Here is a 24,150-nt window from a genome sequence, read left to right as displayed (position 1 = left end):
TCTCTCTCAGTAGTTCAGGATGGTCTGGCTCCTTCTACCCCCCTCACTCCCATCTCTTCTGCCTTTATTATCCGTCTCCCTTCCTCCCCGTATTTTGCTTTGCATCTGTCCCCTCACTCACTCATCTTGGAGTTTACTTTACAGGTTGCAGATCACTTATTTCTGTGAGACAAACATCGCTCATAAACAGCTTATAAATGGTTTATAAATGCTGACAAATGTATTTTCCGTGTGTCTTTCATCCACTTAATTTTAATCTAGCCTGGTGTGCTGTTTGGTTTTAGCACCCATCTCCACATCAGCTTTTCCTACAAATTCCTGTTTTTGCACAACCTTCTGTTCCTTCATTCATTACTAACTCACCATGTATCGTTCCTTATCACCTCTCACTCTATTCTCCTTATTTGACTTTCTGCTCCTTCTTCCTCCTCCTTCCTCAAATATTTCCTCTCAGTTTCTTGTCCTCTCTGCATCGCTTTCTCTTTGCTTCTAAATGTTTTTAGCACTTTCTCCCTTCCTCTCTGTCATTCCTCTCTCTGGTCATAGCATGGCACACTGAGACCTACCAGTGTATCGTTCACTACTAACGAGGAGCTTTATAATACACAGGGGAGCACACAGGCCATTCTGGGTTAACAGCCTTTTACTGGGATGCCCTTTGAAGAGGCCTTATCAATCTCTCATACCGTCAGGCTCATATGATATCACCAGCTCAGTAACTGTATAACATAGCAGTGGTTTTACACCCAAAAAGAAACACTTAAAACTAGTCGACAAGCAGGGATATTTACTCCTTGTTGAACGGGTTTAAATAATGCAATTTTAATAGATTCAGTCAATTAGGGCAGATTTATTTTAAGTGGTTTTGTAAATGAAATACCAAAACAGATTACAAAGCACACTGAAGGAACATACATTATATAGGGAACACACACTTGTGAAGAGGCAGTATGCTAATACCTGAGATTTATTGTTCTCTCTTACTATTAGAGTGGTAGAAAGATTGAAAGAAAATGAGACGCCAAAGCAAATGTTGCGCTTGTATGAGTTTTGAGTGTGTGTTTTTCATGAGAGACGATAGCAAAGAAATATATATATATACATACATATATATATATATACATATATATATATATATATATATATATATATATATATATGTATATACTGGTATGTATATAAAAAGTCATCAAATCTAGCTGTAGACATAATGGTCTGTAAAACACAGAAACACACAAACTTTCTTCAGAAATATGACAGATTACCTTTGCTTCTGCTGCGCCCTCTTTGCCAGGGTCCCGCAGACCACCCTCCAGCGGCCAAGGCTACGAACCTGTATAGGTACTCTTGAGAGGTTTGTGTGTGTGTGTTTGCACATTTGAGAAGGGATACAAGGGACAGGGAGATACAAAGTTCTTAAATTAAAATGTCCTAACGGAGGCACATCTGTGTGTGACCTAAACAAAAAAGCGCAATTCATTTTTAACTTTTAGCTCTTTAGTGATTCATCAGCTGTAGATAATAAAATGCATGCACAAAATTCTCCATTTCCAAATTCTTGTTTTACTTGTCTTAAGCCAAAGTGTGCCCACAGAAATAACACAACATCTTTTTTGCACGTCTTTTTCTCAGCTGAAACAATGACTGTATGTGAAGAAACAGCGTAAAGAAATACTGTATAGTCTATGATCTACACAGCACCCATTATCCTTTAATCTTAAGTAAATGCTATGCTTTCATAATTCTCATTCTGAAGCAAGAGTCTTATCAGTAATGAGCTTGATGCTGATTGCAAATGGACTCTGGTGCTATTTTTCATTCTATTTTTTGATTAGATGATCCACCAAAGACTAGAGGATCAATGCAAGATTCTTTGTATTGTTTGTTTTTTATCTGATGGAGGTCTATCACTACATCATTGTGCTATAATTCCACACTTCCTTTTGAGCTGAGTGCTGTCTCAGAGTAGCGTTGGTGTAGTTAAATGTGTATGCTGTGCATGGTTACCAGTAAAAGGTTGTAGAGTATGATCTGTGGCTTGAGTTGTCTTCCCACTGTACACCAACACTGAATCGTTTCCTCTGCAGTTATACCGACTTTCACCGGAGGGACAGCCGTCTAAGTAGACTCTTACTGAGCGACGGGAGGCAACAAAGAGATTAACACTTTGACTGACAGGAGGGTGTGTTTCATCACTTCGTAAGGTGAGACTCCTTATGCAACCTCCCAGGCCTGTGGAAGAGAAAAAGAGAGTAGAAGAAGGAGAGTGAAAAGGAAAGGAGAGGAGAGGGGGAAAAAGGGGGAAAACAGAGAAGAACAGGGAGAACAGACAGAATGTGAGGGGCATACATCTTTCTCCCCTCAGTTTTAAGCAAAAAAAATATCATCACAAGCATATCATCATCCACAATAGTGTTGAAATGTTTTATTCTCTTGCCAAACTCATCCCCTTTCATCTCTGAATTTCAGTCTAATTTTCAATGCTCCGATTCAATGCTTGAATACTGTACATTTAGGAAATATTAGTATAATCACTATGACTTCTTGTTGGTTCATACAAATGCTGCCGCAGATAGGAGAGTTAACAAGCAAGTGACAGGTGCATCAATAATTATCTACAACACTTTCTGAGTCACACCCCTGATTATGTGAATGTCTTGACATTGTGTTTTTGAGTAAATATATCTCACCATGTTTGTGACTTCTGCTGTCCAGAGCTGGATGTTTGAGCTCTGGGGGTATGCCCCCTAAGTATAATGGCGAATCGACTCTCAGCCTCACTGCTCCTCCCACCCCCCTCATCTCCTCGGCCCAGTCATTGACTGCAGCAGAGATGAGAGAGCCGCGTTTTGCCAATGAAAGTTGTTTCCAGTCTCCATCACAGTAACTGAGCCCCACCCACATGCTGAGTTCAGTCATGTGACCTTCAGAAGAAATAATGTAGGACAGCAGACCACCCTCCAACTCCACCTAAAAACACACAACAATAAACAGAATATCGCAGACTTGTGCTCGTTTAAACATTCATATAGTTTCAGTACAGTTTTCAATGATCATTTGAAATGTGGCTGTGCTCCATACCAGCATGTAGTCTTCAGTTTGTGTGTTGTGTGTGAAGAGCAAAATTGCATTGAGCTGGTCTGTTCTGAAATCAAAAGAAATCTCGAAATCCTTTCCTCCATTGAAAACATCCTGGCCGAGCTCCAAGTAACCTGAGACAAGGAGGGAAAAATTCTCTGCAACATGAGATTAATTACAAGTCTAAAAGCTGAAGAGTATAAAGTTTCAGGCAGGACTAACCTAAAGTTAAGATGCTTTGTCAAATATTCAGAGATGATTAATAGACGAGTAGGCCCTTTCAGAAAGCATTAATGGAGGTAATGTACACTGATGAAACAGATATTTTTCACAGAGACCAATTTACTGATTATCATCCTATTTACAACATCATTATCACCGGCATCAGAAGTAAGATTCCTAACTAGATATATGGTGTTTCCAGAGTGTTAGACATCTAATTGGTGTTGTATCTGAACAGAGTCTGACAAAGAAACTCTTCAGCTGTTTACCTTGTTGCATGATGTCAGTCTTCTATAACACATGTGCTACACAATGCTTTATAGTACCATTATGACCATAACTGTCATGCCTTATATCCATCATATTGTTATTTGACATTTTCCTTGTGATACAAAGGAGTAAGTTAACATAATACATGATGTGAATTTACAATATCAACAACAATTGGACAATCCTACCATGACCCAGAAAATGGGCTCCATCCATAGTCTCAACAGGACATCCCTCCCAGCTTTCATATGCTGCCACCTTCTTTGTGGCTTTGGCCCAGTCCAGAGGTTTCCATTCCTCTGAGGGGCTGTCACTCATCTTTAAACTTACATCTCTGAGACAACCAGAGAAACCCTGCCGCTCTAGAAGAGCTTCACCTGGCCAGAAAAGGAGAAGAGTAATTACCAGCATTGTCAATAGAAAATGTTGCTCTACATGCTTCTAGACTGCAAAAACGTGTTATTTAAACCTCAATTGTGGTTGCTAATTTATGTGATTGGCATCCTGTTAATCTCATGTGGAGGACAAGCCAAGTTACCAATAATGTTTTCCTGCATATGAGAATGATGACAAATCCTAAGAAGGTAAAAAGTTGCCCTGGTTGTAGCTAGGCAGGACTTCAACCTGTAGAGTTTAAAACGTTTATAGGCCTTCCTAAATTCTACCATTTGCCTTGTAGAAATACTGTTTTCTAGCTGGAGAAACAATAACGTATACAAAAAAAATGTAAGATGTAAAAAATCAGTCAAATCCATCTAAATGTCAGGGTGACGCATAATAATACTTGGCTAATGATGGACTTACCTGAATTCTCTCTTAGCAAAGTAAAATCTTCAGGCAGCCCTCCAATGAACAGCCCTGTGTTCTCACCGATGATGGTGCTGCCACTGGAGGCGGATGCACTACCTGGGGATAGGTGAAGTAGGATAAAGGTAGAAGGTAGGTAGGGGGGGTAGAAGTAGATACAAAACAAGAGCATTTAGAAAAGTGGCACATTTGAGAGAATACAATTGAGAGGGGATAAAAAAAGAAAGATTAAAAGTAGTGTCTAACAGAGAGAGGGATAATGCTCATACAGTTGTGATCATTTTCAGACTTACACAGAAACAAATAAAACAAATATAAATGAGAACAACTGAGGCTTGTAAGTGTGTTTCTGTGGGTGTGTGAGGCAGTAATTTTCTCATCATACACAGTGTGGATAGGATTAACCTGACTAACACCTCCATGCAGTGCTAAGAGATTTACATAGATATAAACACACATTAGTGCACATACAGTCTCACAAGATTTACATCCAAGCACATGTGCACATCCTCGCATGAACAGACGTACATACGTTCTACATACACTTGCATTTACACTCACACACCCACACACCGAGCAGATACACACAGTGGTCAGTATGAATATGAGAAGGGTTACCTCTGTATTGATTGTTCACAACGATTGTTCCCACGGCCCCTCGCCTCATGGCTGTGATGCTGTGCCACTGTCCATCGTTGTAGCGGCGCCCTCCATCATCCTGTACACTCACAGCCACTGCTGATCCCTAAACACACATGTATACAAAGACCCACCATAAAGGTTAGAGTTTAAACATATCTACTGTACATTCATAGCTTTGTGAGAATTGACTAATGCTTATTTCCTAACAGTGATCAAAGGTCTTTAAAGTTAATTTAAAACCTCTAGCTCAAAATGACCACTTTTCTAATCACAGTGCAATCAAACTTATTCACTTTGTAACATTTAAATCATCACTTCTTTCTCCTACTATACTGTGTGAACTAGGTTGGACATTAGATGACCCCCCCCCACACACACACACACACATCCACACACCAACCTCAGACGGACATGTACATGCACATATAATCATCAAAGTGTTGTTACAGAGCTTTTTGCTACCTATTAAGTATGACATCATTGTTGTGATCAGCTTTTAGCAAGCAGGCAAAGAGTAATCTTGTAAAATGTTCACACTCACACAAACACTGACAACATACTGTATCTCCACACACAGACACACAGTGATGAAGATTTAATGATGAGATCAATAAATGTATGAATGCCAGAGTATATCAGCCTTTGACATCTTTACTACCGTTGCTAGACAGCTCTACTTAACAAGACAACAAGGGAGGAGTCTCTCTACCCATCTTTCTCTTACACCTCAACTGTGTGGGGTACAATTTAAATTCAGATTACATGGTTAACATCAACACCAGCTGTTCTGTGCTAAAGCAAGATTTTTGTTTAATTCTGCTTTTAAGTTTTTACTAAGTTAAAATGACATGGCTATTGCCTTTGTCTGTTATGCACGCACGCACGCACGCACGCACGCACGCACGCGCGCGCACACACACACACACACACAGACACAAATATACACATTCACTCACACACACTCACTCACTCACACTCACTCACTCACTCACTCACTCACTCACTCACGCCTTTTGGCATCCACAATGTCACACAGAGTTACAGTAGGTACTGTAGGTGTGCTGCAATGCTACCTGCAGTCTGAGGACACCTCTGTTGTCCTGTTTCTTATTTTAAATCTGAACACCTGAGTGGTCATTTGAGTGTGTATGTTTGTGTGCTTTTGACAAGTGGACAAGAAGAAAATGGGATTTCAGTTTTATAATAGAAAAACAAAGAGCTGAAGCTTCATAAAGGCTAACTGTTGGCCTCACTGCACGTGTAAGAAGCACAAATAAATTATTGGTGGATACGTATTTTTTTATGTTTATGCTAAGATCACAATGACTGCAAGAATTGTCTCCCTCACAGTCTTTCTTGATTTTACTAAAAGCCACGAGTACTCTGAAGATAAGTGAAGTTCAAAGATGCATTGTAGTTTGGAATAAAGTACATGTGGTTTGTTTGCGACTCGTCTATGAATGCATTAAACTGACAGTCACAGCTTACCAGCCAGTGTGTGAGCGCTACATGTGTAATACATGTGACAGACCTTGGAGTTACTAGCTGCTACAAACACCTCTGTGTACTGCGGAAAGCAGCGATGCATGAATCACCTGTGTCACTAGAGTGTAAAATGTGTGTCTGCTTATGAATGCTTTAGCATATGTGTTTAACAATATGACAGTTAGAGAACCTTTGGTTGATCTCTTCTTCATGTGATTGGGAAGGTTTGCATTGATATACTACATGTGTGTGTTTGTGTTTTCTGCGTGTGTGTGTGTGGCAGCTCACGTGCACATATTTATGAGCATATCACTTTCCTGTGTCATGCTAAATTACCCCCCCTGCACTAGTAATCCCATTAGGCTAGCTCAACAGGCTAATAGGGGGAAGTAATGGGCCCAGCTATATGTATCTAGGGGAACACTAATAAGCCGTGACACCACTCCCACTGTTAATTACCCCAAACTAGCCTAAACAAAGGAATCAACCCAGTAGGCGAACACACACGCACGCACACACACACACGCACACGCACACACTTGATCACACATCCAACAGTGCAGATAGCCGCAGACACACACACATAAACACCACAGGTCAACAAGTATGTATTGAGAGACAACTGTCTGCACACATCGAGTGGTTGCATTTTGATGAAACCTTCTTAGTAAGTTTAGATAGTGATAGTGAAGTGGAAGTCAACTGTGTCTGTGGTGTGTTTGTTTGAGTGTGTAATTAGTTGGTGGCCTCATGGAAGTATGTATAATCATCTCCCATCATCACTTTCATCATCCAAGTCGTTGACTCTTTAACCCCTCTACATGTGTCTGTATGGATGGATAAGGGAAGTACTGCCTGTGTATGCGTGTGTGTGTATGTGTGCAAGGGTGCAAAGCTTAATTAGCTTGCAATTGGTATTCACGCGTGGTGACTGCAGGGAATGAGTTAATTGCAGTCCAATTCAAACGTTGACACACTTTCAAAGTTTTTTCCCCTCTCCCTGTCTCCCTGACAGAAACCAATGAGGGGCTACAGATCACATTTATTAGATGAGAGCAAGTGAGAGAGAAAACGGGAAAGAGACAGAGAGAGCGAGAAGGAGTGAGTGAGTGAAAGAAGTAGAGGGGAAGAAGAAGAACTAAAAAGACAGATGATCAAAAGGAAAATGGTGAAGTTGAGCAAGTAAGTGAGCAGAAGGGAAGACTAAAGTGAGAGACAAATATATATGAGGAGAATTACAAAAAGACATACTTGAAATTTTAGATATAAAAGAGAGATAAATGGCCACAAAGCACAGCAGTACACTGTAACCTAGTAGTTCTTCATTTTAACTGAGAACTACTATCTGTTGCACCTTTTAACACAAAAATAAATAACTGATTGAACCCTCCTGAGGTTTCCCTACTTAACTATGAGATTGTTTTTTTTTATCATTATATATATCATTCTTGAAATGTAAGTTGTTGTAGTTTTTACTACCATTGTTAAAAGGTTGAAAAACATGTACACACCTGTGGGTCAAACAAAAAGTAAGGGTGTCCATCTTGGATCTGAATAGCCAGGAACTCTTCCTGGTTTCCTGGAGAGAAGGCAGAAAGCAGCAGGCCATCCAGGGAGCGGGTCTTAAATCTCAACTTAACACCTGAGGGAGGGAGGATCAGAAATAGAAGAGCATGAGTTAGGAGAATTTTAATTTGACTTGACTTGTTCTCAAGATCTGATAGTGACAATTTTAACAAATGTCAGATTTTATAATAAATAAAATAGAATAGAATATAGCTGAGGAACCACAAACAATGTCCCCTTTAAAACAGCAAGTAGAACTCAAAATTAGGTGGAACCAAGAAAACAAGTTGTAGCAAAGTCAGGTATAAAATCTGTTAACAAGGTCAGTGTTTCCCCTACCATTATATATATATAAGTATATACTTATTATATATAAGTTAATAAAGTTATTATTATTTTTTTTTAATTTATTTTGTCTAAAAATGCCAAATGTCAAGTTGTTGGTTTCCTAACCAGAGCTCTAGGCTGACATTATTTCTTCTTTAAGCTTACCATTTAATATACCGTAACCACAATGAGAATGTAGAAAAAAACATGATTCTCAGATGAATATCCTGAGACAGACCAACTGAAATCTTTTCTGAGCCTTCACCATAGACTGTATATATATATATGACAAACAGCTGCAACAAACCTTCCCTTCAGTCAGATCAGCCACACCTCTTATTATGAACAACTCGTATCCTTCATGAAATCAAAACAGACGAGTTATAAAACATTTCAACACCCCTGCAGTATGTGCTGATAAAGATATGAACTATTCAGACTAAAATCATTTTTGTACTAAGCTGTGAACACGTTTATTTCTGCTGTCAAATGGACATTTTAATATGGGTTCAATATGGGATTTATGGGTCTTTTGTAGCCAGCCTCAAGTGGACACTCGAGGAACCGCAGTTTTTTCATTGGCTTCATTATTCCACACTGGAGGATGGAGTTTGGCCTTCACATGTTAATGCGTGCTTTAAGTTTTTAATCAAGTACTTAAGGATGAAGTGAATGAATGACAGAGTAGAGTCTCCTTCAGTAACAGACTTTTATAAAAGCACAATGACTGGAACTTCGGGAAAAAAAACAACAACATCCGTGTTACCTCCTGAATCCCAACTTTATTGAAGGTACTTTGTTGTTTTAACAAATCAAAGTGCTAAGTAAAGTTTTAATTGTTTGAAAATGAAAAGAAAGAAACCCATACAGGCTTTAACATATTTCTCTACTGCATTCTAAACTGCATGAGTGCTGTAAGTGAAGGTTTCAGGCTAACTTCAAGTAAACTTACTAAATAAATTCCAAGACAATTGTAGTAACAATAAATAGTTTCATGTAACCTAGTTCATACATCTCTCAGTTAATGTCAGTTATACTAAACTGATAAAATCCTGGATCCCTAACTTTGATGACAATAGATTTATGATGTGAGACAACCACTGTGAGGGATAAACTTTAATCTTTAAGAAGGCTAGTAACGCACCAAAAAGCTGAAATGTATTGTATAATTCTAATACAGATGTCAAGTCTTTTGCTGTAAATGATAAGGTGCCTCGTTTGTTAATGCATCCAAGGAATCAAAGCTTCAGCAATGTGGGAAACTGGATTCTTAGACCAGCAGGACCCACAGAATTCATCCAGCGTGCCGTCTTGTCATGTTACCATGGATCAGAGATTGGATCTTAATCCACTACTAGATCCACACAGAGATACAGAGCACGCGATTAATGTGTGTCTCTGTGAGTAAGAGTGCGTTTCCTCAGCTCTGTCCGCCTCAAAGGGAACAGAAGTGTGGGAAGATCTGAGGAGTTGAATGGAGGCAGTCTAGAGTTCATCAGGAGCTGGTGTTAGCAAAATAATTAGTGTGTGAATTCATTTAACATGGAGAGAAGTCAAACAGTTACATGGCAAACTCAAGATCAGTAAGGTTAGCCGATTCAAAGTCCCTGTTATGACATGAGTTCTTCCATCTTTTGACGTTAGTTCTATTTGCAACTGCATCTATTTCAGGCTAGCCTGAGGTAAATAGCAAAAGGTAGTCTCTCGCACTTACAAATCCAAGAGTCAATCTTATTTAGATCACCCACAGTCTTCATTTGATCTCCGACTGCTTCATAATGTGTTTACAATTTGAAAAGGTTCATTTATTAAAAGATTTCTATGACAAAAAGTTTGGGGTTTTGAGAAATCGAGCTAACCCATCTTGACACAGAGTCTGTAGGTCGAAAGCACACAGCAAGTATTGGCAACAGCCCCGATAGCAGTTATATGGGTCAGAGGTGCAAACAGGACAAAGACAAGAGAGGAAGCCAAAAGCCCTGCCAGGGGAGTGAGAGAGTTCAGAGAGAGGCGTAAAGGGAAAGACGTGAGGCAAATAAACTGCTTGAGATAATTTTGACTAAAAAAAAAAAGATCAGTGCTCCTTCCCTGCACTTTTACTGTGTCAAATCTTAACACACAGATTTAATTCACACTACATAAGGATATCATTATCACTGATACCTGAAGAGAACAAAATCTGTAAATCAGTCAAGAAATGAAATATCTTCAGAACTTTCAGAGTAATCCAGGCAAAGCTTTCTTTACAATCATCTTGTACAATTCAATCAGGACCTGCTATGTCTGCATAGTATACTGTATCCACAAACCCCAAATGATCAACTCAATAGCTGTACATTTAGTAACCATGAGTTCACAAGGGAACTAAGACATATATGTAGAAGCATAGAGCTTAGACAAGATAAACATGTTCTCTACATTGGACTTGCCTTATGCACATCCAGCAGACGGCTGTCATTTACATTCATGACCTTGTCACCAAAGAAATGAGTGAAGTCATGGCAGATACCTGACATTCCATTATCCCCTTTTAACCTTCCCTCAGTGTCAAACTCTCCTGATCTCTGAACCCTTCCTTTATTTACCTGTCTGCTTTTAACCTTCCTCCTCTTTTGCATGACCTCCTTTCCCCCTTCCTCTACTTGTTGCTTCATCTTAAGGTTTTCATTTACCTTTTTACTGTTAACTATGCTCCTTTATCTAATTCTTCCCTTTTTGTGGCTCTAACTCTAGTGTAAACAGCCATCCTCTATCACTCCATTCAGTTTTATTCCAATAGAAGATGTGGACATGGGACCCGTCCTGTACACAGGGGACAGGCCCATGGGACCTTTACACACTCATAGGATATGACGGTAGGGAAGACGCATGACTTTTATTTCTGTCTCATCAGCAAGTTCTGATACACTTTGTATAAAAAGAAACTGACGATAAGAAGCTCCGTATGTGCAATGGTCTAAAACATGAAATGGTGAAGAATGATCAAATATATATCGTTCAAACCTCATTGTGCACTAGCCTACACTTCGCTGCGATGCATTGTGGCTCAAGTGCTCAAGAATGTGAAACCACTTTTGTTAAATGATTCCAACAGTCCAATGTAAGCACTAAAGCACAAGTACAACTGGTGCCAAGTTGTCTTGAATGTATTTGCATGGAGGTCAATGTGACACAAGATGAATCTGAATACATGCATGTAAACACAATGTCATATACTGATTTTTGTTTTTAAAAGAATCAGGCATTTGGTGTAATATTTTTTTTAACAATGATTTGTGGTGAAGCTGCATCAGGCAAAGTCGAAAACATCTCTCCTCGAGGGAGGGACGAGCTGGGCCAACCTGTATTAGACCAAACATACACCATTGAAGTGACTCTGCTCGTGCTCAGCATTACTGCCTTCAGATTGCCCCACAGGACTTGTGCTACTTCACACTGACAACCACTTTGGAGCCATCAACAGATACACCTGAGCACATGTCATGACAGGTGTCTCTGTTACACATACAGAGTACATGCAAGCACACAAGAGCACACACAATACTGACAGACACACTCACACACTATTGGTTATCATATACACACAAAAACAGCATGCACCGATCAAAAAGGGCATCACAGAGGCATGCAGTATCTAGCATGCTCAATATATTACATTAATACATAAGACATTATTTTCACCGCTGGATGGACATTTTCATGTATTAACAAAAAATACCAGGGGCCAATTAATTAATGTTTGATTTCCCCTGCAATTAAAAACAACAGTAAAAAGTATCAGAGAGTGAAATGATTAAAACATCCTACAAAAAAAAAAGTACAAAGACTGAGAAAGCTTTTTTAGAGCAGTTGTCAGAAGAGAAATTGTCAGAATATCACTGGATCGCTGGATTCGTTGGATGTGAAGATATTGCTGTTCTGGGTCAAAGATTGGCCAATCAGCCTTCCATCTGGTCAAGTAACATAAGCATGATCAATAATAAACATCTTACATGCTGAGAATTCTTATTTAGACAAAAACGTGAGTCCTTGTGTTGTTCCAAGACATTGTTGTGTCAAAAACAATTTATTTTTGTCACAACTGATATATTATTTTTTGTACTGTAAAGAAAACCTTTGATGAACTACATACAAGTTTATAAAACCAATAACTGTATAATCCCACCAGTCCAGAACTGTCACCTTAACCACAAATGTGAGAATTAAATTGTTTGAATTGACTTTTATGTAAAGCAGAACAGGCTTGTTCTCATTAATGAAAACACTGTTTCCATCTCTCTGTTTGTCGGAGAACAAAGACGATAAATGTCTTATTTAACAATATGTAAAATTAACAAGCCGCAATATTCAGCCATTTACAGTTTTATGTGTAGTCTTATTTTTATTGTTATTATTGTTTCAAGTGTTATTGTATTGTTTCTCCTCTCTCTGTCTCAGTAAACAGTGGAGGTTGTGTGCAATCATCTACACAACATAACCTGAATAACTCCAGTCATGTTAGCTCTGTGCTGGCATTAATCAGAGCCTGGCGTATTAATGAGAGCGCGGCAGCTAGCTAATTACACCCATAGATTCTGCAGCAGCCCATTAAATATACAAATGACAGAATTAAAGAGCCCAGCCTCTTCTGATTAATCTTTAAATGGGGAAAAACTAATGATGTCTGTGCAAACTTTCCCTTCACACATTTCTCCCCCTCTCCTCTCAACGTCAATGCCTGGCAATCAATCATATTAATTAAGGAAAAATAATTTGTATCATTTAACATTTCCCTCTTTCCTGCTCAGTTGCTGCAGTGGTGATGTAGCAAAGTACTGTATTAGACGTGTTTGGATATTATCCAAATCTATTTGTTCCTGAATACATTTATGTCCATTTTTTTGACTTTGTGATGTTTTATCCCTGAGAAATACATCTAGACAGCTAAATTATCAGCAGGACATCCTACTCCTTCCAATCCGCCTACTTCAGGCTAAAATTCAAAATAATGACTAATGAGGAGAGAAGACTTGAACCAGTATCCATTTAAATAGATGACTTAAAGAAATGTGTTTAAATCTTAACCTTGATTCAAAGATGGACAAGGGGATGAGGAAGTCACATTATGGGTTTTAGATAAAGGGGCTTTACAGATAAGATGAATAGACTAACATGCATTTATGGAAACAAGCACTTACAGGGTATTCATATCACAGCATAATTGCAAATGGTTATAATCCTGTTTTATCTAAAGTAAGATTCAGAGTGCTTAATATTGACCTTATGTGCTCTAAATGTTTTCAGCATTAAGAAGTATCATTCATCACAAATGGGCAAAACACCCACTTCTATCACAATAACTGCATATGTGAAACAACCTATTGGGCCACAAATAATTTTCATAAAGTGGCCATAAAATGACAGGTGAAAGGTCAAATGCCATTTTATTCTAAGGCAAAATCTTAACTATGATTTAAAATGTTGCTGTGCACAGATGTGCCCTTATTGACATGGACAGGTAACGAGAAAGCCTGCAATAACAGTCTGAATGAACCATTTCTGGAGACAACTAATTATTAATATTCTTAAATGGTGCTTTAGGTGGATAAAAGGAAATGATGATCTGCTTTTTCCATCACAGAAACATTAAAGCTACCAATGAGAAAAGTAACTGGTTGTGTTAAGTTTTCTTAAGACACAAAACAACCTTTTTAAAGCTTTTTAAAGCAAATATATAACAATATGTTTTCTAGATTCAAATCAAATAGTTATACAAAGACTAAACTCAGAAAAACATTTCTGAGCAGTTGTCATTGTCGGAGGTACTAGGTTTCCACAAGACATCAACGATTGACGAGTCTCTCCTCTGTGATCAATTGACTCTCGAGGGGGCATTACACTGCATTACATTCATAATCCAATTTGGCTTTGATTTGTTCTCTGTTCCATGCGCTTCGATGGGAATAATTGTCTGTAGATGATGCTATTAGTATTGATGGTTGTAAAGGGCGATGGTTTGAGGACTGCCGACACATTCATGGTCCAGAATAGATCCGGTCTGAAAGTGATTGTCTGATCCATTACCCTTTATGAAGGAGGAGAGTGGGGAGTTAAGAGGCATCCCCTCAAAAGCAAAAGTCATCATCTATTTGCTTACAGTATTCCAAAGGATCTATTTACCTTTGTGCTCAAGGACCATGGATAAAAGGAAATCATTATTTGTTGATTTGGGATAATAAACAAGGAACAGAGAGAAACATGAACAAGAAGTGAGGACCTTTGAAAAATATGATTTCAATGTAAGACAAGTGTGAGAATTTCTTTATATTTAACTTTTTTTTTCCTGATTTGATGAAAGATTTGTGATAAGAGAGCAGAACACGTTCTTAACTACCATCTCCAAAAAAATACAGGAAATAAAAAAACACTGAAAGTGATAAGATAGAAGGGGATAAATAGGAGGTTAGAAGTGTGGTTATAGCTGTAACAAAGAAAGCTAGTTGATCTGTGGTCCCTTTAAATATAATCAAGAAAATTCTGCATGCTCTGTTTCAGCCACACCCTCTTAATCCGTCACATAATCCAGCACATTCAGATGACACACGAGTTTAGAAAAAAATACAAGCACAGAAGTGACAACACAAACATTCATTCATGTTTATACTTATACATAAAAAATATATTTTATATTTTTTGCAATTGCTGTAATAAAGTATATGATTGCTAAACTAAACTATAAAAATGTTGAATGACAGAATTAAAGTGCACCAACATCAATGAAGAGACTCTGAATTTTAAAAACGTAGTGATGAAACAAGGCATTTTTCACCTCTATGGAAAGTCACCAATTAGTTCATATTAATGAAGTATTCTTTAACAAACACATTATTTTAGGGTTATTATTGTGATTTAAATAGATTACTTTTTATCTTTTAGAGTGGCTTACCTCCGCAAATACTTTCCTTTCATTGGTTTTAAATGTCTGTGACAATCAAAGGGCCTTCGCAGCTACAGTGTTTTTAATGAACCTCTCAGAGTAGTGAAGAATGATATTTATGTGTCTTTGGATGAAAACACTCAATAAGACGGAACGAGGAAGTCAAGCAGAAAACACATAAAGAAGTGAACACTCCTATTGCCTGTTTGTCAACCTGTTTCTTACCCAATGTAATCTTTCTTTCCCTCCAATCTAAAAGGCCTCTCAAAGGTCGGACTTAGACCCTATAGTTTTGGTCAGTGTTTGGACACTGAGGTACTATTTGTGCTGTAAGCTCCTGATATTTCAGAATTAATTGGACAGGGTTTTTTGGATAAACAAGATTATGTGACCAACACAGAGAGCTTTGTTGACTCAATTGCAGCTTATCATGGTCACAAGGATTGCAAAGTTGAACCTTTATCAGCTCAAAGTTAGGAATTTCCATCAGTTTTATTAAAAAAAATATTTTACCATAACCTTTTTCACTGGTACAATTAACATTGTTCAGAACGTTTGTTAGTATGTTCCACATTTAAACGTTATGTGAGAGAACATAGCCTGTGATACGAGGTTGGTGCAGGACAGTGAAGTGATCTCAAGTGGCATCGATGAGCTTTGCTCACGCAAATCCCACTGATTAGTATCAGCAGTCATTAATTATGAGCGTCAGACTGGGTGATGTTCCAGATGAAGCAGAACATGTTTGGCTGTGCAGCTCAACCCTCTAATGATGCTGGTAAACAGAAAGATAATTGTCCTTTAAGATGACTGGGGAAGTCATTCTAAAGAAATGTCAAAAGAAGTCTGAGACGCTGCCGTGTAATCACTGAACTACATAAAAATGTTCCAACAAAGACAAGCATGTATGCGTATGTGCGACCAAACTTGTGTCTAAAAATGTAAATTAAAAAAGGCAGACAGACAGACTACCCTAACCCACACAGACAGTAAGTACTTGGACACCTTTACTCACCTGTGAAGTCAGTGTTTATAGGAAGTGTGTCATTGGGAAACAGGAAGTAACTGTTTCCTGCAAATCTGGTTCCTCTGACAACCTGAGCTCCTGGGTCAGAGAGAGAGACATCTGTCCTCTCCACCTGAAACAAGAAATATGTCACAGAAAAACATGAATGAAAATAATATCAATAATTCAGATTTAACACACAACCTAGATGTGCAAAAATACTAAATAATTTACTTCTAGGAAACAGCAACCATAAACTGTGGTCAATTCAACCAAATTTACTGAAATTCTATAAAAAAACATTGAATATTAAAAAAATGGTTTTCTTGTATCAGCCGATGGTGGTACCTCAGTTAGACTGCCTTTAAAACAGTAGGCCATGAGATACTTATCTTATCACTAACTTCATCAGGTTAGGTTCTCCAGTAGAACTCTCAAGTGGCTCTGCTCCTAAACAACTCATCGGACCTTCTCTGTTTCTGTGAACAATTGATCCTCAAGGCCCACTTATATCCAATGTGGTTTATCATGGCTCAATATTGCCCCCCTACTGTTTCCGTTTTCTGTCAGGCAAAACTTTTCAAATTTGCAGGAGCTCAGTCTGTAGGGACTTGGGTTGGGAACCGGAGGGTCGCCGGTTCAAGTCCCAATGTAGACCATATGGAAGTTGGTCTGGTAGCTGAAAGGTGCAAGGGTACTTCCCGAGTACTGCCGACGTGCCCTAGGGCAAGGCACTGAACCCCCAACTGCTTTGGTGCACTCCCTGCATAGCTGTGTGTAGCAGCCCCACTCTGACATCTCTCCACTAATGCATGTCCACAAGTCCTGCACATGTGTGTGATTAGGGCCTATGTGTGTGTGTGAGCATGTCCCTCAATTACAGAGTATAAAACCAGAACTCCCCCCGGAGATTAATAAAGTATATAACATTTAAAAATTCAAAAATATATTTCACCATATTTCACCTTTACAAAGATCACACTGATATGTATTTCATGATTTAATCCAACACATTTTTTTTCTCAATACCCCTGCATCTAGAGCATGTTAACTAACTCCTTTCTTCAGTTGAAAGTAAAAAAAAAAAAAAAACAGAAATAGAACCGATCTCTCCCTCAAACTTCTGCCCAGTCCCTCAACCAGTTGTCCAACCAAATCATACCTTGTGCAAAGAATTCTTAGAATATTTGTGCTCAAAAATTAATGCAGATTCATGAAATTGCTTAGCTTGGCACAAACCTTGTTTATTTATTTTTTTACAACCGTTCTATAAACTCAGTCAAAAAGTTGATTATTGAGCTAAATTTATGCAAACAGACTAAGATGCTTGCAATGAAGATGCTCACATGCTGAAGCTTAGCAGGTATAATGTTTTTAGTATCTTCACCACCTTGGTTTCGCATGTTGGTATGACGACATTTGTCATTTAGAAATAAATACAAAGTACAGCAAAGGCTGAAGGAGGTCTTGCCAATATTAACTGTGACATGATGATGAATCAAGATGAAGAGTAAAGGAATCATGTTTTTTTTAATTTGGTGATATTTTAACATTATTTAGGTGGAGGTTTCAAATCACAATTCCTTTAAGATGGGGCTTGAATATTGTGAAAATATCAATGTGATCTTTATTTCACTTAAAACCCAAAATGTCATGAAGTATGGTTAAAACAGTGGCTGATTTACATTTCTATAGACTTATCCAGCGTACATACACAGTTAGTCAGCTGCCTACAGGTTTTATATAATATTTTCTTAACCAAACACAGACATAATACTATTTTAATAACAATGCCAAATGGCATATACTTTATGTAAGCTAATATTCATACAGACCTGATACAGTGGGTGTGGTCCATTGAGTTGGGTGGGAGGTTCCCAGTTGATCTGAATTGTAGTTTCGTTTACAGGCTGTAACCTAGGGGGAGACAGTCCTTTTGGAGCTAGAGAGAGAGAGAGAGAGAGAAAAAAAGCAACTGAATATCAACTCACAACCGTCCAGATTACTTTAATCAGATTGTCTTAACACGTGGATTTGTGAACTTACTTTTACTGTTTTAACATTTGTTCAATGTATCTAAAATATGACCACACGAGTATATCTTAGCAATGTAAAACATTCCAATATCTTTGCGTTTGAAAAAAAAAAAATTGATGATTTCTCATTTTCTTTCTATAGCACACTTTCTCACACCTTCTGTATGTCTAGACTGGACACACGTCCCATTAAATTTAACAGAGGGTCAATTTAATTTTCCTTCCTTCACTTTAGATGTTAAATTAAATGTCCCTTTGAAACATACTGGGAGCCACTAGAGCAGCTCCATGCTGTATCATAAATAAATCAACCAGAGACTAGCTGATATGGTGAGAGGAGATATGTAAGAATGAAGAGAGAAACGTATAGAGTGATGGACTGGTGTAGAGATTGGAAAGTTGTGTATTCATTAAGTGTCATTCCATCGTTGTGTTTCTGTGTGTGTGTGTGTGTGTGTGTGTGTGTGTGTGTGTGTGTGTGTGTGTTTCAGTAATGGTCTAAATGGTCTGTGGAAGGAGTAAATTAGCTCTCAGTGACACGCACATGGACCATCTCTAGCGTGAGTTCTAATAGAGCTCTTAAAAGGGTAGTGGACAGCTTGTCTAAGGCGGCTCATCTTGGCACATCAAACCATAAATTACTGCCAATCGATAGCTTACCAGTCTATTGAAATTGAGCTATGGTGACATTTAGAACACTTACTGTGCCACACACACACAAACACACATTTTGTTTTAAACAGTGGTTTATTGTTTGATGTAAAGTTTGATGTAAAGTCATTTTTGTATGTGTTCATATCTGGGATAATGGTCATAAAGTCTGGCATGAATCTATCTTAGATAATCTATAGAACCATTCGAAAAATCTTGACTTTGCTTATAGTCGGCAGGGGGAAATCGGGACTGATATCTAGCCGGTTATCTTGTTGTGTGTACCCGACTTAAGCCTGTCTGTAGATGAGGTAACAAAAGCCTCTCCCCAGAGTCACAATGAACCACAGTCCACTGGCTTTGAGCTTTGATCAAACTGGACTGACCACACTGAGCAAGAGTGTCCTTGGATGATGTCTGCTTGTGAAACTGCGACATTTCTTAGTGTAATATATTACCGATTATTATTGTAACTATTACTGATTCAGCCACTTTATATGACAGATTGACTTCCACAATGGTACTGGACATCTGTTATCATCTTCAGTGTGTTCACTTCAAAGAGCAGCTTAACTGCACTGGCTCAAAAAAGAAATAAAGTTTGTCTTCCAGTTGCAAATGACTCATTCACATACTTTAGTGTTATAACTTGACAATTGAAAATTAAACTACACACTTGTCTTATCAGATCTACCTACGGGCTGGATAATTAAGCTGATTATATTATTACACTATGTAGTACAAAATCCAACAGCTGCCTTAGACACAGACAGGAATATTGTTCTTTGCACTAAACAGAAAATGATTAAAAACAGATTTAGATATAAATGTTAAAGTGTAAGGCCTAAATATCTTTCAACATGTGCAGGACCAATATGTTTGTTGAACACCTGTCTCTTTTTCATTGATCCATTTACTCATTATCTTTGCACTCTTCTTCTTAACAGCGATCAGGCTCAGGCTACTATTAGTAATAACATGGAGCTCCAATGCATAGTATTTAATCAGCATTACACACTATGGACAGGTAGCATGTTCTTTTATCCAGGACAACATTTTATAAACTTTAACAGACTTCTTAGGGACAGAGACGATGTAGATGGTATGACAGAAACACATCATGCCCATACACCAATATAGTCCTTTCTGTGAAAGCGGGATTGAAAAAAAGAGTCCAGTGGCTTTAACCATGAACTCTTACATGCTTATAAATGATGATGTATTCGTCATAAAATAATTAAATTCACCTGCAGATGTATAGCACTAAGTTGTGTCAATATAAGTATGTTGCAATAATGGTGTGGGTATTTTTCCATTAATTTCTCAAAAAAATAGAAAAGATAAATTATAAAATAAATGGTTTATAATACTACATTCTAGTGCTACACAAATCTGTCCTGCAAATCTGCATCGATCATTTATAAATAATTATCTATATAAAATAAAAACAGCAGCAAAACTGTTTTTCAGACATTGATGGCTTGAACCTAAAGTTTGAGTTTGTAATGTGCTAAATGTGTTAATGTGAACTGACTCTTACCAGTTTATCACCAATAAACCCTTTATCCCCTTTATCAGTAATATTACGTAGAGTTTTTAACAGCGCTATGTGACACCACTTCAAAAGTTACACATTTCATGTCATGATCATGTTAATATTAACAGTCTATGGTCATGATACGGTCATTTTACCAAAACAGTGTTTGAGGAGACATTGCTAGCAAAAAACAACAACATAAATAGTACCGTTAGCCAGTATTTAGCCGACGTTTGACTTGCTCAGAGTTTGGCCATTCATTATTTTTACCACAACATCTCATTCAAACATCCATCTCTCCCAACAATCACAACACTTTATGACACAAACCGAGCTAGCATGACAAACTTTAGCGATTAAACTAAACATGGTAACAAAGTAAACATTATTCAACTCTCTAAAACATGACGGGAAAAAAGCAATGTTAATCTTAACACCTAATAAAAACAGTAAGTAGTGACCCATATGTTTATATTTGAACCATAATATTTCTCACATGATTTGAAGTTTTAGCCTCTACAGTTGTAATGTTACCTCGACGTAAGCAAGCCTGCAGGTGCTACTTTGTGATGTGACTTGGGGGTGTTTACAGCGTATTCTTAATACTATTGTCCATAAACTACTGTCACTCTTTAATATAATCATTCACATAATCTAGGCCTTTCGGATGACAATGTTAAGAGAAGATGAGATAAGATAATCCTTTATTGATTAATAATCAGGGGGAAATTCAAGTGTTGCAGCAGTATAAAGACTAAAAGAAGAGTTGGCATTCATTTTGGGGAACTCTACTCTAATATGAAATTAGGAGGATGTTTTAATAATTATACAGGGCAGCAAAAGGTTTTCAAGGACTTTTCACTTTTTCTTTAATGAACTTGTTTTTCATAGCTGGAAAATTGGTTGACTGTTTTCCTGGTTTTCCAGGAAGTGCAGGAACCCTGTAAATATTTGTGGGTGAGTTTTTTTCTCTTATGTAACAGCTTTTCTTCCTGATGATCAGGAGGATCATAATTCACGGTCCTGTATTCTGTGTGTGTCATGTATTCATTTATCGTATGTGATTGTTTATTCATTGAAATATGCTGAACAATGTGACACATCCAGTTTGACGAAAGCCACTTGCCTTATCACAAGTTTTTTCAAACACAGACGTTCACGCACACACAAGGTTAACAGTCCACCAGAAAGGTTAATTTTAGCTGCCGACATGGTAATGAAGCAGCTAAATCATGGGCCAGCTCCCAGGAGCTATTGTGCATGTGTGTGTGTTTTCTGTTTTTACAGCGACTGACATGTCTTAACAGGCTCTTAGCGTACAGTTACACCACACACACAAGCACGCCACTTATTGACATGGCGATCCCTTGCCATGCATATTTCTCTCCTCAAGAAGGGCCTCAGGCCAATTATGCGTAAATCAATAAAGTTCCTGTTCTGTTGAGTGGTGTTACAGTGTGAGTGTGTATGTGTGTATGTCTCTCTGTGTGTATGTCTTGTAGAACAAGCCTTTATGGATGTAGGATACATAAAACATCACCATCAGGCCCTGATTAGCCACTCACTTTACGTCGTGATCGATAACTTTGTGAAAAGACACACACATTGAAACAATTGCAAATGCATCCACACACATCTTCCCATGTGTCGTTACTTCTGTCGCACCGTGCACGCTAATGTTTAGTCATGTGCTTTGGTGTAACTCCAGTGGTTTCGCAGATGCTGTCTGCTCACTTACAGCAGATGGTGGCTGGCTCTAATGGCCCGGCCTTATGTGTGGTAGATTTATCAATGCAACAGTACCACGGCTAAGTACACCTTACCAGGAGTGCAACCGGATGGAGGATAATTTCCTCCACAGAGTTTCATGCCGGACATATCTCAATGATCATTTCATTTCTGTGAGAAAGAATTTCAAGAGCAAATTTAAAAGAAAATTGGGACAGATTTCTAGAAGTCCTCAGTTCTCTTTTTATATAGATTTTTACCGACTTTCTTTTTTTTTCATTGTAGAAGCTTATTTGTTCCTAATCCGTTTCCTACTGTTGACAGGTTCAAAACAAAGTAAGCAACTTTAAAAAAGGCAAGCTTTTGCAAGTATTCACCTTAAAAATTCACATCGAGCTCTGCTTCTCTCATTGTGCAAGATAAGACCATTGGAGATCATTGTGAGTGAGTGATGCACACTTGTGTCACTTGTGTGTTAATGCATACAAATATTTCTCTGTTTTCAAGCCACAATATCTCAATATGTCCACAGACAGACTGGGCACAGGTAGGCAGATAGGTGGGTATATAGGCAGACAAGAGTATCATTTCATTTTGATAAAAAATTTTTTTTTACCAAAAAGGACAACTGCTTTGATTAAGATCTTAAAGTATTTCTAATATAAATGTTGTGTGAATTCTAAAGAAGATTGCGGCATGAGGTGCAGAGCTACCACAGAAGCTCAATACCCAATGGAGTGGCACATGCTACGCAAATGGTTTTGAGATAAAAAAATAAAAAATAAAAAAAACTGCCAAACGGCATATGCCATTATCATTTCTTATAGTTGAAACAAGGGACATCTTTGGCATTGGATAAAACGAAATGGTGGCAACAGATGTGGCTGTTAAAAATACATTCAAAAAGCCAACTGGGTACAATAAGCCATATTGTATTGTACTGTATTACAGTCAAGAGAAGTCTTTGGAATCACTTGAAATAAACACTGTCGCTGTGTCAACAGATGTAGCCATTAAAAATGCATTAAAAAAGTCCACCAATTACAATATGAAGTATCATTCATCACAATAAACACAAGGAAGGACTTTTTGAGAATCATATGAAATGAAGATATTTACTATGTCAACAGATGTAGTTGTTAAGAGTTTGTTCAAAAGCCTGAATCCCTAAACATGTATTTATAGAAGAAAGGTTGTTTTTTTTTCACTTCCACTCAGTGCACCCATTGTCTATTCACCTAAAAGATAAAAAAAAAAAAAAAAACAATACAGGAAAAAAAAAACATAAAATAAGCAGCAAGACTATCAGTGAACAGATGGAATACTGTTTCGGAGGGTCAAGTTTGTTTGTGTGTGTGTGTGTGTGTGTGTGTGTGTGTGTGTGTGCGTGTGTATTATGTATAAAGCTGAGTGATTCATGCTCATCTGCTTCTATGTGCTATTTGTGTTTCACTGAAAGTGCTAGGTAGAATAAGAAATGATAGATTGATTAAAAAAAGAGAGATAGAACAAACTGTCATCACGAGACAGACACAGGGAAACTGTTATGAATGAAGACACAATCTGTGTGTGTGTGTGTGTGTGTGTGTGTGTGTGTGTGTGTGTGTGTGTGTGTGTGTTATCCTGCACTGATCAATTAGTGCCTATATTATGACTATTTCTGAGTTATTAAACACAGCTAATTCATTCTACTTCCCCAATGGTTATTAATCCAAAAGATGGAGAGGGACAGGGGAGAGAGAGTGTATGTGTGTCTCAGTAACTGTGTGTGTGATTCATGGCCAGCAGGAAGTGAGTGTAACGCCACATTTTTCTCCTTGTAATTAACGGTAAATTGTTTTTACTGCTGAGCATCATGAATATCCCCTCTGGTTAACAC

The 24,150-nt window shown here is 37.9% G+C and overlaps 1 protein-coding gene across 1 annotated transcript in view; it reads right to left on the bottom strand.

Moving 5' to 3' along the window:
- The window catches only part of ush2a (Usher syndrome 2A (autosomal recessive, mild)), a 193,260-nt gene that overhangs the window by 112,082 nt on the left and 57,028 nt on the right, over positions 1-24,150 (bottom strand). The window contains exons 28-37 of the mRNA XM_061041049.1: positions 18,155-18,261; positions 16,329-16,452; positions 8,016-8,146; positions 4,996-5,122; positions 4,375-4,476; positions 3,759-3,947; positions 3,082-3,212; positions 2,691-2,970; positions 2,008-2,232; positions 1,266-1,346 (exon numbers count right to left, since the gene is read on the bottom strand). Of these exons, the coding sequence (XP_060897032.1) occupies positions 1,266-1,346; positions 2,008-2,232; positions 2,691-2,970; positions 3,082-3,212; positions 3,759-3,947; positions 4,375-4,476; positions 4,996-5,122; positions 8,016-8,146; positions 16,329-16,452; positions 18,155-18,261 (1,497 nt within the window). The remainder of the gene's footprint in view (positions 1-1,265; positions 1,347-2,007; positions 2,233-2,690; positions 2,971-3,081; positions 3,213-3,758; positions 3,948-4,374; positions 4,477-4,995; positions 5,123-8,015; positions 8,147-16,328; positions 16,453-18,154; positions 18,262-24,150) is intronic.

The sequence above is a fragment of the Labrus mixtus genome, chromosome 1 (genome assembly GCF_963584025.1).
Source record: "Labrus mixtus chromosome 1, fLabMix1.1, whole genome shotgun sequence".
Taxonomy (NCBI): domain Eukaryota; kingdom Metazoa; phylum Chordata; class Actinopteri; order Labriformes; family Labridae; genus Labrus; species Labrus mixtus.
The sequence above is the reverse complement of the archived record's forward strand: the minus strand, read 5'-3'. Positions and strand labels throughout refer to the sequence as shown.